Source organism: Symphalangus syndactylus, chromosome 5 (assembly GCF_028878055.3).
Source record: "Symphalangus syndactylus isolate Jambi chromosome 5, NHGRI_mSymSyn1-v2.1_pri, whole genome shotgun sequence".
In the NCBI taxonomy this organism is placed as follows: domain Eukaryota; kingdom Metazoa; phylum Chordata; class Mammalia; order Primates; family Hylobatidae; genus Symphalangus; species Symphalangus syndactylus.
The window spans coordinates 49,009,300-49,020,791 of NC_072427.2; the positions used below are offsets into that span (position 1 = coordinate 49,009,300).

Consider the following 11,492-nt stretch of genomic DNA (forward strand, 5'->3'; position numbering starts at 1 on the left):
GGAACCCCTGAAGTGTCCCTGGGGGAGGCAGGGAGGGCAGGCAGCTGGATGCCACTGGCTATAAACTTATAAGTCTAAGAGGGAAGCTTCAGCTTGTTGGGGGTTGCAGGTCGCATAGGTGAGGCTGGGCCCTTCCTGCTGGGAAAAGCAGAAGAGGAAGAGTCCATGGCAGTGGAGGTGGGTGGGCTTGCTGGGCGGAGCTCAGCTGGGCCAGCAGGCACTGTGGTCCCTTTGGCTGAATAGCAGAGGCGACCTCTAGGAGCAACAGGCCAAGGTGCGTGAGCCTGCTGGCCGGCGGTAGTGCTTCAACGGGGGCCAGGCACCCTGCCTTAAGTCACACGCTAGCAGCTATGATGGTACCTTGGAGGGAGGGAAAGGGCCTGTGTTTCCTGCCTGGCCTGTGAGGTGTGTTGTGGGTTGACCGTGTGTATGGGACTCTCAAGGTTTTATCCTAGATCACCACTGGATTGCCGGCAGATAGAGGAGGTGGGACCCTGACTATCACCCCTGCTCTGCAGTGGATTTGGCTTTCAGCACTCCCAGGCTGGGAGCTGGATGCCCTGCCCTGGCAGCATAACTCAGACTGCACAACAGGTACGGTGTGCCCAGGATGATTATCCTAGGCCTCTGGCCACCTCAGAGTACAGCCCCACACACAACCCCCTCCAGGCTCTCAGCCCTTACACCATAAACCACGAGCTCTCTGACAGCTCCAGAGAGCACCCAGGTCTGCCAGCTTGGGCATGGAGCCTGTTCCAAGAGCCCCCGGGCTCAGCCATGGGGGGTGGGGGCCAGCCCTCGTTCCTTCATCCGGCAAAGACGCTCTGCACCTGAAGCCAGGAGTCGTCCACAGGCCCTGGGGGTCGTGCTGACGGTGGTCGCGTTGATGTCACCGACGATGCCGAGCGCCTCCTTCAGCACGTGGTGCATGCGCAGCATCTCGTTGCGCCGCTGTGTCTGCTCTGTCAACTCCTCCCTCAGTGTGTTCTGGTCCCCACGTGAGTACAAGTTGGACAGCAGCTCTGAGAAGATGAACTCCTTGGTCTGAGAGTGGGCAAAGAGGGAAGGATGTTGGGATCTGATGCTTGTGCTGCCCTGGCCTCCTGCTGGGCCCTGCTGGGACTGTGTGCTGGACTTGGAGCCCTGAGTATGGCTTCTACACCACTTAGACTCAAAGATCTGCCTCCCCACCGCCCTTTTCTCACTCAGATAGGGACACTGAGGTCCACAGGAAAAGTCACCTGTCCAAGGTCACAGATCTGGGAGGGGACCCAGGACCTATCATGGCACCAGGACACCTGTGTACTCAGTTAAAAAAAATTTTTTTTGGAGATAGGATCTTGCTCTGTCACTAGGCTGGAGTACAGTGGGCAAGATCACTGCTCACGGCAGCCTCAACCTTTTGGGCTCAAAGTGATCCTCCAGTATCAGCCTGTCGAGTAGCTAGGACTGTAGGCATGTGCCACCACCAAGCTCAGCTATTTTTAAAATTTTTGTGTAGAGACAAGGTCTCACTATGTTGCCCAGGCTGGTCTCGAACTCCTGGGCTCAAGCTATCCTCTTGCCTTGGCCTCCCAAAGTGCTGGGATTACAGGCATGGGCCACTGTGCCCAGTCCCACGTTATATTTCTATGAGACAGCTCTGGTCTGGACTGTGCCTCCCTCCCTGGACCTGGTCCCATAGGGCTGGTCAGCATCTCCCCCAGGCCAACATGGCCACCTGCATCCCCAGTGCCACAGGAGCCCCCTGCTCCTATGAGGCGGTGCATGCACATTGTTGATCATGACGTGCATGATGGTCTTGGGCGCGACACCAACCATGAGGTCCCACGCAGTCTTGTTGACAATGGCCATGTAGGAGTCCACCAGGTTCTGGGTGATTTCCATTTGCTGCTCCAGCTGTGGGTCCATGGAGTGCACGAAGCTGTCCGAGCCATTCTCCTCGGCCTTGCTGTCCTGTCATGGAGAACACAAGGACATCAGGGTGGCCAGGCCATGCAGCCAGGCTCCAGGAATTCCTAGGATCTCAGCCCCTCCAAGGGTACCTGGAACATTGAGGCACAGAGAGAAGCAACTGGCCTGAACATGCACCCAGCTCCCCACACGCTCTAGATGGTTTCAGGTCTCTGCCTCTCAGGACCCCAGACTCTCCTGATTCAGTCTCCTCTTAGTTCTGACTCTAGTGCCCCGAATTTGCCTCAAGTTACCAATCCAGAAATTGGAAAAGAACATCTCTAGGTCCCTTGCTTGGAGACCTGGCCAGAGCTCATGCCAGGCTGCAGATGCCTGGCAGGAGGCAAGAAAAGGGCATACTCACTTTCTCCTTGTCCTGGGAAGCCCATGCACCAACATTGCCACCACTGCTGCCACCAGGGAACACGGCAAAGTAGACACACACAGAGAGGAAAATGGGAAGGGTTGAGTGAACCTGGGACACTGCGCCCCAACTTTAATGTGTTGTGGAATTCTGTTAGCTAATATTTTATTGAGGATTTTTGCATCAATATTCATCAGTGATATTGGCCTGTAGTTTTCTTTTTTGGTTTGTATCTTTGATTTTGTTATCAGGGTAATACTAGCCTTGTAGAATGAGTTTGCAAGTATTCCCCCCTTCTCTATTTTTGGAATCATTTGGGTAAGGTTGGTATTAGTTCTTCTTTAAATGTTTGCTAGAATTCTGCAGTGAATCATCAGGTCCCAGGCTTTTCTTTGCTGGGAGACTTTTTATTACCACTTCGATCCCATTATTTGTTATTGGTCTGTTCAGGTTTTGGATTTCATCATGGTTCAATCTTGGTAGGCTAGATGTGTCGGGAAATTTATTCGTTTTTAGTAGGTTTTCTTATTTCTTTGCATATAGTTGCTGACCATGAGTGATCCTTTGAGGGTTTTTTTCTTAGATGGAATCATCTTGCTCTGTCACCCAGGCTGGAGTGCAGTGGTGCAATCTTGGCTCACTGCAAGCTCCGCCTCCCGAGTTCACACCATTCTCCGGCCCCAGCCTCCTGAGTAGCTGGGACTACAGGTACCTGCCACCACACCTGGCTAGTTTTTTGTATTTTTAGTAGAGATGGGGTTTCACCTTGTTAGCCAGAATGGTCTCGATCTCCTGACCTTGTGATCAGCCCACCTCAGCCTCCCAAAGTGCTGGGATTACAGGCGTGAGCCACTGCGCCTGGCCAGATTTTCTTTTAAATAGATTTGAGACAGGCAGTAGGAGAGTATATAAGTGACGTGTTGTAGGACGCTAAGTACTATCCTATGAAATGGCAAAAACCGCAATCACTTTTGCACCAACCTAATAGAAACTTATCAGTGCACTTGTTTATTTTTCTAGCTGCTCATTAGGGTTTTAAATGTCATCCTACCATGGCATAGACTTTAATCCTCTGGGTATGCTTTTGTTGTTCTTTCCTGGTATATGCTGTGGAATTGAGACAGACTGGCTCATGAGAGAGAGATTTTGTGTTGCCACAGGTAGGACATGCTCAAAAAATACTTGGGTCATTTGTTGACCCAAGTCATCTATTCGCCATAGTTTTGTAGCACTGATCTTGCACACATTTCATGTATCTTCCATGAACTCCACATCAGTGCTGCTTGTAGGATACTCAGAGAGAAATTCAACACTAAGGAATAAGATTGTCGGGTACGATTGAGTTTTGGAGGGTCACAAATCTTGTAATGTCTAAGATTTCCACCCTCCCTGCTGAGAATTAGTTTTGGCTTCCTTGGAGGTGATACCGCCTCTGTTGAGAATAAGTGTTCTACTGTGATCACACCACTGCACTCCAGCCTGAGCGACAGAGCAAGACTCTGTCTCCAAAAAAAAAAAAAAGAGAGACAGAATGCATGGCCTAGATGACTTCTAAGGTTCTTCCCACCCAGTGCCTGTTTTCTTGTTCTAGGCAGAGCGGTAAAGTGAGACAGACATGGATGTGGGAGTTTAGTCCGGCATTTCATTGCCACTTAACCGAGAAACTCTTCCATATTTCCCTGAATCTTTAGAGCGGAATGATTGTTAACATCTTTTTCTCAGGGAAACTGTGAGTCAAGGAGATAATATATTTAAAAATATTTTTAACTCTAAACACTGTTTCACCGATGGTTATAATGAGATTGATCTCATTGTAGTGAGCAGCTAGCTAGCTGCTTAATTGTGCCTTTTAGAATGTAGGGAAGATGGTAAGATTTTTAGCATACTATATATGTAGCTGGTTCTGGAACTGTAAACATACTCTTTTTTTTATGGAACTATGAGTCACATACCATAAAATTCACTCTTTTAAATTTGTTCAATCCAGTGGTTTCTGGTATATGCAGAGTTGTGCATCTACTACCACCATTTCATTTTAGAAATTTTCATCACCACCCAAAGAAACCCTGTACCCATTAGCAGTCAGTCTCCCTTCTCCCAGCCCCTGGCAACTACTAATCTACTTTCTACAGAAAGTCCATACAGATTTGTGTATTGTGGGCATTCCGTATAAATGAACTCATGCAATATCCTGTCTTCTTTCACTTAGCATAGTGTTTTCAAGGTTCATCCAGGTTGGAGCGTGTATCAGTACTTCCTCGTTTTGACTGAATAATATTTCATTGTATGACTATATCCCATTTTGTTTATCCATCTCTTGGTAAACATTTGGGTTTCTACATTTTGGCTCTTATAAATAATGTTGATTTGAATGTTTGTGCACAAGTTTGAATACCTGTTTTCAGGTCTCTTGAGTATATAATTGCTAGGCCATATGGTAACTCTATGTTTAACATTTTGAGGAATTGCCAGACTGTTTAATAAGGTATATGTACTATTTTACACCAGTAATATATGAGGGTTCCAATATCTCCACATCCTTGACAACACTTGTTACTGTCTTTTTATTATAGCCATCCTAGTGGCTGTGATGTGGTATCTCGCTGTGGTTTTGATTTGTGTTTCTCTGATGACTAATGATGTTGAACATGTTTTTGTCTGCTTATTGGCCATTTGCATATATCTTCTTAGGAGCGGTTACCCATTTACAGTATGTAAATGCTTCAGATGCAACTCTAGTCATGCCTTAGCGATGGAGCTTTATTAAACCTTCAGATCTGTAGGCATAGGAGTTGCTGAGTTCTCCTGAACTCCTAATACAGATTGCACTGAGTTTAGTGATACATTTTCTGGAGCATTTCTGAGTTTAGGTAGAGGGAAAGGTTTTTGCTGTGATTGGCTCTTTATGTTCTTTCTAAATGGAAATGGGATTGAAGTGTCACCTCTATCCATTTGCTGGAATGTCATGAGGGACATGATTAGATGATCCCTTGAGCCTATGGCTGAGGTCAGTGGTTCTCTACTTAGACTGCACATTGGAGTCACCTGAGCGTTAAAAACAACAACCAGGACAACCTATGCCTGTGTCTCATCGCCAGCAATTCTGATGTAATTGGTCAGGTCCGTGGCCTGGGTATCCTGAGTTTTTTTTTTTTTTAAATGTCCCAGGTGATTCTGATGTGCAGTCCAGGTTGAGAATCACTTTAGGCCCTTTCCAGCTCTTTAAACACATGTATTTATCTAGAAGGTATGAAAGCATAAGTTTTCTTGAGACTGCCTTTAACATCTGTAAAGGCTTTCAAAGCAGCTTCCATAATTTTTTTGAATGGCTGAATATTTTTCAACAGGCAGCATTTGGGTTATAAAATTAGCTTTTGGTAGAGTTGACTTATACCACCTGCAGCTTTTGCTCTCAAAAATAAATACGGGTTCTTTTGGCAAGCTAGTTGTTTAGCCTAATGTTCCTCTTTGTAAGCCAGTTATTAAAAGTAGTGATGCAGCCAGGGCGAAGTGGTGCAAACCTGTAGTCCCAGCTACTCAGAAGGCTGAGGTGGGAGGATCGCTAGAGCCCAAGAAGTCAAGGCTGCAGTGAACTGTGATTACACCACTGCACTGCAGCCTGGGCCACAGAGCGAGACTCGTCTCTTTAAAAACAGAGAATGTTGTGATGAAAGGTGATGCTCACCTCTCCCACACCCTTTTACAGTTTAGGGATTGTATTTCCAAGGTTCCTGGACTGAGAACCCTTATCTTTTCATCGTTGCTCATTGACACTCTTTACCCATTCATCCTCCTGATTAGATCCCCTTCGATGGACACATGGGTAGTCAGGGTGCAGTTCTCAAAACTGTCCTTCAGGTTCCAGGTGATCAACAAAGGCCCTTTTCTGCAGTGTCAACACATTGCTGCCCCTTCCTGCTAATCCCCATAATTTACTCTCCATCTCATAGTCTCTTCTTGGGTGTGTTAACAGTGACCATCGTACACTCAGCACAGACGAAATGAAACAGTGTTTAGAAACATTAGTCTTCTCTTTTATAATGCCCCGTAGTCTGTCTGTATATGTCACATTTTGTAACTAACAGCTTGCCGGTGAAAAGGACCCCACGAACTGTTGTATATAGGCCAGACTGTAAGTGAATTACTTTTTTTGTCAATCATTTAACCATCTTTAAGCTAAAAGAGTTTTATGTGAAATGGCTTATAATTGCTTAGAGAATATTTGTAGAGAGGCACATTTGCCAGTATTAGATTTAAAAGTGATGTTTTCTGTATCTAAATGATGACTTATGATTCTTTCCAGTTGTTGGATTTGAAATTCCAGACAAGTTTGTTATAGGATATGCCCTTGACTATAATGAAGACTTCAGGAATTTGAATGTAAGTAATTGCTTCTTTTTCTCACTCATTTTTAAAAACCCGCATAAAAATTTAAGAAAGAGAATGGTTTTCTCCTTCCAGCATCTCATAATTTGAACAGACTGATGGTTCCCATTAGCCACATAAAGCTGTAGTCTAGTACAGACGTCCTTAGAACTGGAACCTGGCCAGGCTAGGGTGACACTTCTTGTTGGCTGAAATAGTTGAACAGCTTTAGTATACAATAACTGTTGCATTATTACTTCAGATGATAAATCTGGTCATAAGTAAGAAATAAATGATCGAGTTTAGTCTTTTCATTCACTCTCCTTTCAATACCTGCCTCTCACTCTGGAGGCAGGAGTCCCATGGAGGTGTTTATGAGCATGGTTGAGGAAGGTTTAGGAAGACGGCAACAGCACACTACCTAAAGTAGATTTCCTACTCCATCTTTTTTTGCCACTTGCCCTGGCCTCCCATTTTGATACGCTTAAAATTCCCTACTTTAGGCCGGGCGCGGTGGCCCATGCCTGTAATCCCAGCACTTTGGGAGGCCGAGGCGGGCGGATCATGAGGTCAGAAGATCCAGACCATCCTGGCTAACACGGGGAAACCCCGTCTCTACTAAAAAAATACAAAAAAATTGGCCTGGTGTGCTGGCGGGCGCCTATAGTCCCAGCTACTTGGGAGGCTGAGGCAGGAGAATGGCATGAACCCGGGAGGCGGAGGTTGCAGTGAGCTGAGATTGCCCCACTGCACTCCAGCCTGGGCGACAGAGCGAGACTCCATCTCAAAAAAACAAACAAACAAAAAAACAAAACAAAAACAAAACAAAACAAAACAAAAAATGCTTAGTAAAATGTCAAAGTCACAGTTTTTGCCTACCAAGAATTTCTTTTCTTTTTTTTTTTTAACCATCTCAAGAAATTATTAGGACAATCAATTAACTGTCTCAAAGATTGCCAATCCAAATGTTCTTAATGATTAAAGTTAAAATTAGAATACAAGCCCAATATAAAATAGAACACAATACCCAACTCATGATTTTGAAATAATTAACAAAGTCAGACTTCCAGCAGCAAATTGTATCTAAGGGTGTATGGTTAAAGTCCCCTTATAGAATTTTATCATACTTTGATAGTTTGCTGTTTAATATCATGTTTTCAAGATGACAGCAGAGAAGCTGTCACACAAATTATAAGGGAATTTTATACAAATATTTGACAAGCTGATGTGTTCGAGCTTCCATGGGCACCTGCTCTAGGGAGGGATAAAGGGTAAGAACTCACATTTGTCACTAAATGTTTAGTTTAGAGGTAAGACATATGCCCAAATATCTACACTCAATAAGGCAAGAGGGACAGCTACTGCAAGAGAAGAGCAAAAAGGCACTGAGGTCACTCCAAGAACAGGATACTCATCCAGAGGTGTAGAGGTGTGTTCCAGACAATGCAGAGACACTAAACCTCGCTTTTAACCAAAGTGTTATGCTCAAGCTAAATCAATGCTACAGGTAACTTCCCCAAATTTAGTAACCAAACTCCAAATCATAAGCTTTGGACTAGTTAGGTAATTTAAAAAATACCTTTAATAGCATTCTATTTCATGATTTCTAATATGTAAACATACCTTAGGCTCAGGAAAATTAACTTAGATCAGTGTCAAAACCTTAATATTGAATTTAGAAGTGAAGAATACAAATCTGGTCATAAAATATGTATACATTACATATAATTACTATACATATTTTGTATAAAATTATAAAGGGTATACAAATACACATTTTTTTCCCTAGAACTTAAACATTTCTATTAATCTGAGGCAGATGGCTTAACAGTAGCAAAATCTGCAGTAAAAATCCAGAAGCAACTACCAAATGTATTAAAACGGTAAATTTGTTTTCACATTATATTCCTTTTTAATGTTTCTTACCTTTTTATTGAGACAAGGTCTTGCTCTGTCACCCAGGCTGCAGTGCAGTGGTGCGATCACAGCTCAGTGCAGCCTGGACTTCCCGGGCTCAAGCGATCTTCCCACCTCAGCCTCCTGAGTAGCTGGGACTACAGGCCTGCACTACCACATCTGGCTAGTCTTTGTATTTTCAGTAGAGGTGGGCTTTCACCATATCACCCAAGGCTGGTCTTGAACTCCTGGGCTCAAGGGATGCTCCTGCCTCAGCCTCCCGATGTGCTATGATTACAGGTGAGAGCCACCACGCCTGGCCTGTTTCTTAACTTCTAAAATTACACCTACCATTTATATGTGAAAATAGCTTGTTTTTCATATGCAAAATATGCTCTGAGCATGGGCTAGACAAAACAGAAGAGGTTGGTCGTTCAAACATGGCTGAGTGGTCTTATATGGATGAAAATTATAATAAAGCAGAGTGTGATTTTTTAATTGAGATTTATACACAGAATATAAACTTCCCTTGATGAAATTCAGCTGTCCGAGTGAAAATACCTTACACAAATCAGCGATTCTGGGCATTATTCCTCCAGCCTTCATTAAGTAGCTAAGAAAAGTGCTGATATAATGAAGTTTCACTGGCTTATGGTGATACTATTTTAGGTGGACTCTGTAATTCTGTATCTGCATTTGTCTTTCCCCAAAGCTTCTGATACTCTAGGATGCAAATGCCCTCCCGCAGTGATCTTCTGAAGCACGGTAAGAAGTAAAATTGGAGTTACCGTTTCCTTTATGTTTGGTTCTTTCGCTTGAACATCTGAATAATCTTGATAAAGCTGTTTTAAATTAGATAAGAAATATGCTGCATTCCTAAGGGAAGACTTTTTCTCTTTAAATTCATCATATTTTGTTTGTAGTTGTTTCAGCTGTGGCTCTAACCTAAAACAAAAATAAGTGACGTATAATAAACTGTACCAGCCTAACGTGTGTGAGACTGAGGCTTTAAGTACGCTGAGCGAGTGTGAAGAACCGGGGTTGGCCAACTAGATGACTTGCTTTGGCTCTGAAACTATGAATGTGTAAAAGATTCTGAGTTTCAGTTTAAAATGTAGGAAATAAAAATCTCTGAAATACAATGCACAATGAATAATTAGTGGTGACATCCACAGAAGAATATGCCTTATAAATGCTGAAATTCATCAAGCCATTCAAGTCTTGGGAACTACTGGATCAAATGTATGCTTGGCTAACATTCAGAGACTCATGCCCAAGGAACCGGGCACTACAGTCTAACACAGAAACCATGGACAGAAAGCTTTCCCAGTGCTCCTTCCTCTGTCAAATCTTGTCCACTTTCCAAAGTCTAATAAAGTCAGTGGAAGACTATCAGTGTCTGGATGAAAATGTGTGACCTTGGACAAACTGTTTCATCTCTCCGTGGCTGAGTTTCTTCACTTAGGCTCTAGGTGGGTCTTCTCAAATTCAGGCAAAACAATATTCAACTCCATGATGTCACTGGTTTTCGTTCCTTCTAGACGCCAAATGTGCACATTGTTGGAAGTATCTGAGCCTACGGCTTTACTTCTTGATTTCTTCGTTTTGTCACGAGACATCTTCCCTTTTTTCTGAGTTTTCAACTGACTTTCTATTGCCAAGTTCTCTTTTTTCAACAGAGGGCTGGGCACTAAGGGGTCCTGTCTTTTTCGAAGTGACCGACTCAGCTGGTTTCTCTGAAAGTTCTGAAGAGGCTGTAGTTGGAGTAACCGCATGTCGTTGTGTATTTATTTTCTCTGCTGATTTAACTTTCCTTCTTGTATCACTTTCTTCGTCACTGATGGGCTTTCAGTCATCACTAATGGGCTTGAGCTTTCTTCCTGGCTTTTTTGCGCTAATTGTTACAGATTCGATTTCACTTGCTTCATTTCCAGAATTGTCTGAACAAAGGTCTCATAAGGTTCTTCATCATTCTCATTTTCACCCGGCCTGCCAGTGCTTGAGCCATCAGAATTATCAGGAAAATCGAACACGTCAATAGGCTTGCACTTTCGACCAGCTTTATCTTTCATGGAATGTATTCCTTCTAAAGTGTTCTTTGAACGTCTTGCACCCTCAGGTCTGTGGGGCCGAGCCTGCTGCTGCCTTGGGGCCATCTGGGCTGTCCCGTGCACTACAGGGTATGTAGCGGCATCCCTGGGCCCTGCTCACTAGAGACAAGTGGTGCCTCCCTAAATCATGACAATCCAAATATCCCCTGGCATTCCCAAATATCCCCAGTCAGGGGAACAAATCCTTCCCCGCCACCCGGTTGATAACTACGGGGCTAAAAATCACCAGCCCCAGGCCAGGCTCCGCAGCTCATGCCTGTAATCCCAGCACTTTTGGAGGCTGAAGCAGGCAGATTACTTGAGCTCAGGAGTTCCAGATTAGCCTGGGCAACATGGTGAGACCCCATCTCTGAAAAAAATACAAAAGTTGTCCAGGCTTGGTGGCAGGTGCCTGGGCAACAGAGCCAGATCCTTTCTCAAAACAAAAACAAAAGCAAAATCACCAGCCCCAGGTGGTTTGCTGGGTGAGAGCAAGCAAATTTGCAAGGAACAGAGAGTTCCCGACTCACCAAAATTGTTCATCAGCATAGAAAAATACACATGGCCACTCAATTTATAACTAGCAAAACCCTGGCCCCAAAACCAGATGGGAGAGCAAGGCAGGAGAAAGCTTAATTCAATCTCACCTGTAAAAAGAGATGCAAATAGCAAAATGAAACCATGATTGTATGAAAAGAACAATATCTACATGATCAGGTAACTTTTATACTAGGAGTTTTAAAAAGGAAACTATCAATATAGTGTTATATTTAAACAGATTAAAGATCAGACCATATAATTACCTTAATATAACCCACACTGAT

General features: G+C 44.0%; 1 protein-coding gene and 1 pseudogene across 1 annotated transcript; both read right to left on the bottom strand.

Moving 5' to 3' along the window:
* Positions 1-771: 771 nt before the first annotated feature.
* Positions 772-2,054, bottom strand: LOC134731301 (putative GED domain-containing protein DNM1P34). The gene is made up of 3 exons (XM_063638493.1): positions 2,046-2,054; positions 1,819-1,956; positions 772-1,044 (listed from the first exon to the last, which is right to left on the bottom strand). The coding sequence occupies exons 1-3, from the start codon at positions 2,052-2,054 to the stop codon at positions 772-774; spliced, it is 420 nt and encodes a 139-aa protein (XP_063494563.1).
* Positions 2,055-9,243: 7,189 nt separating this feature from the next.
* Positions 9,244-10,734, bottom strand: LOC129481561 (centromere protein U-like; annotated as a pseudogene).
* Positions 10,735-11,492: the final 758 nt, after the last annotated feature.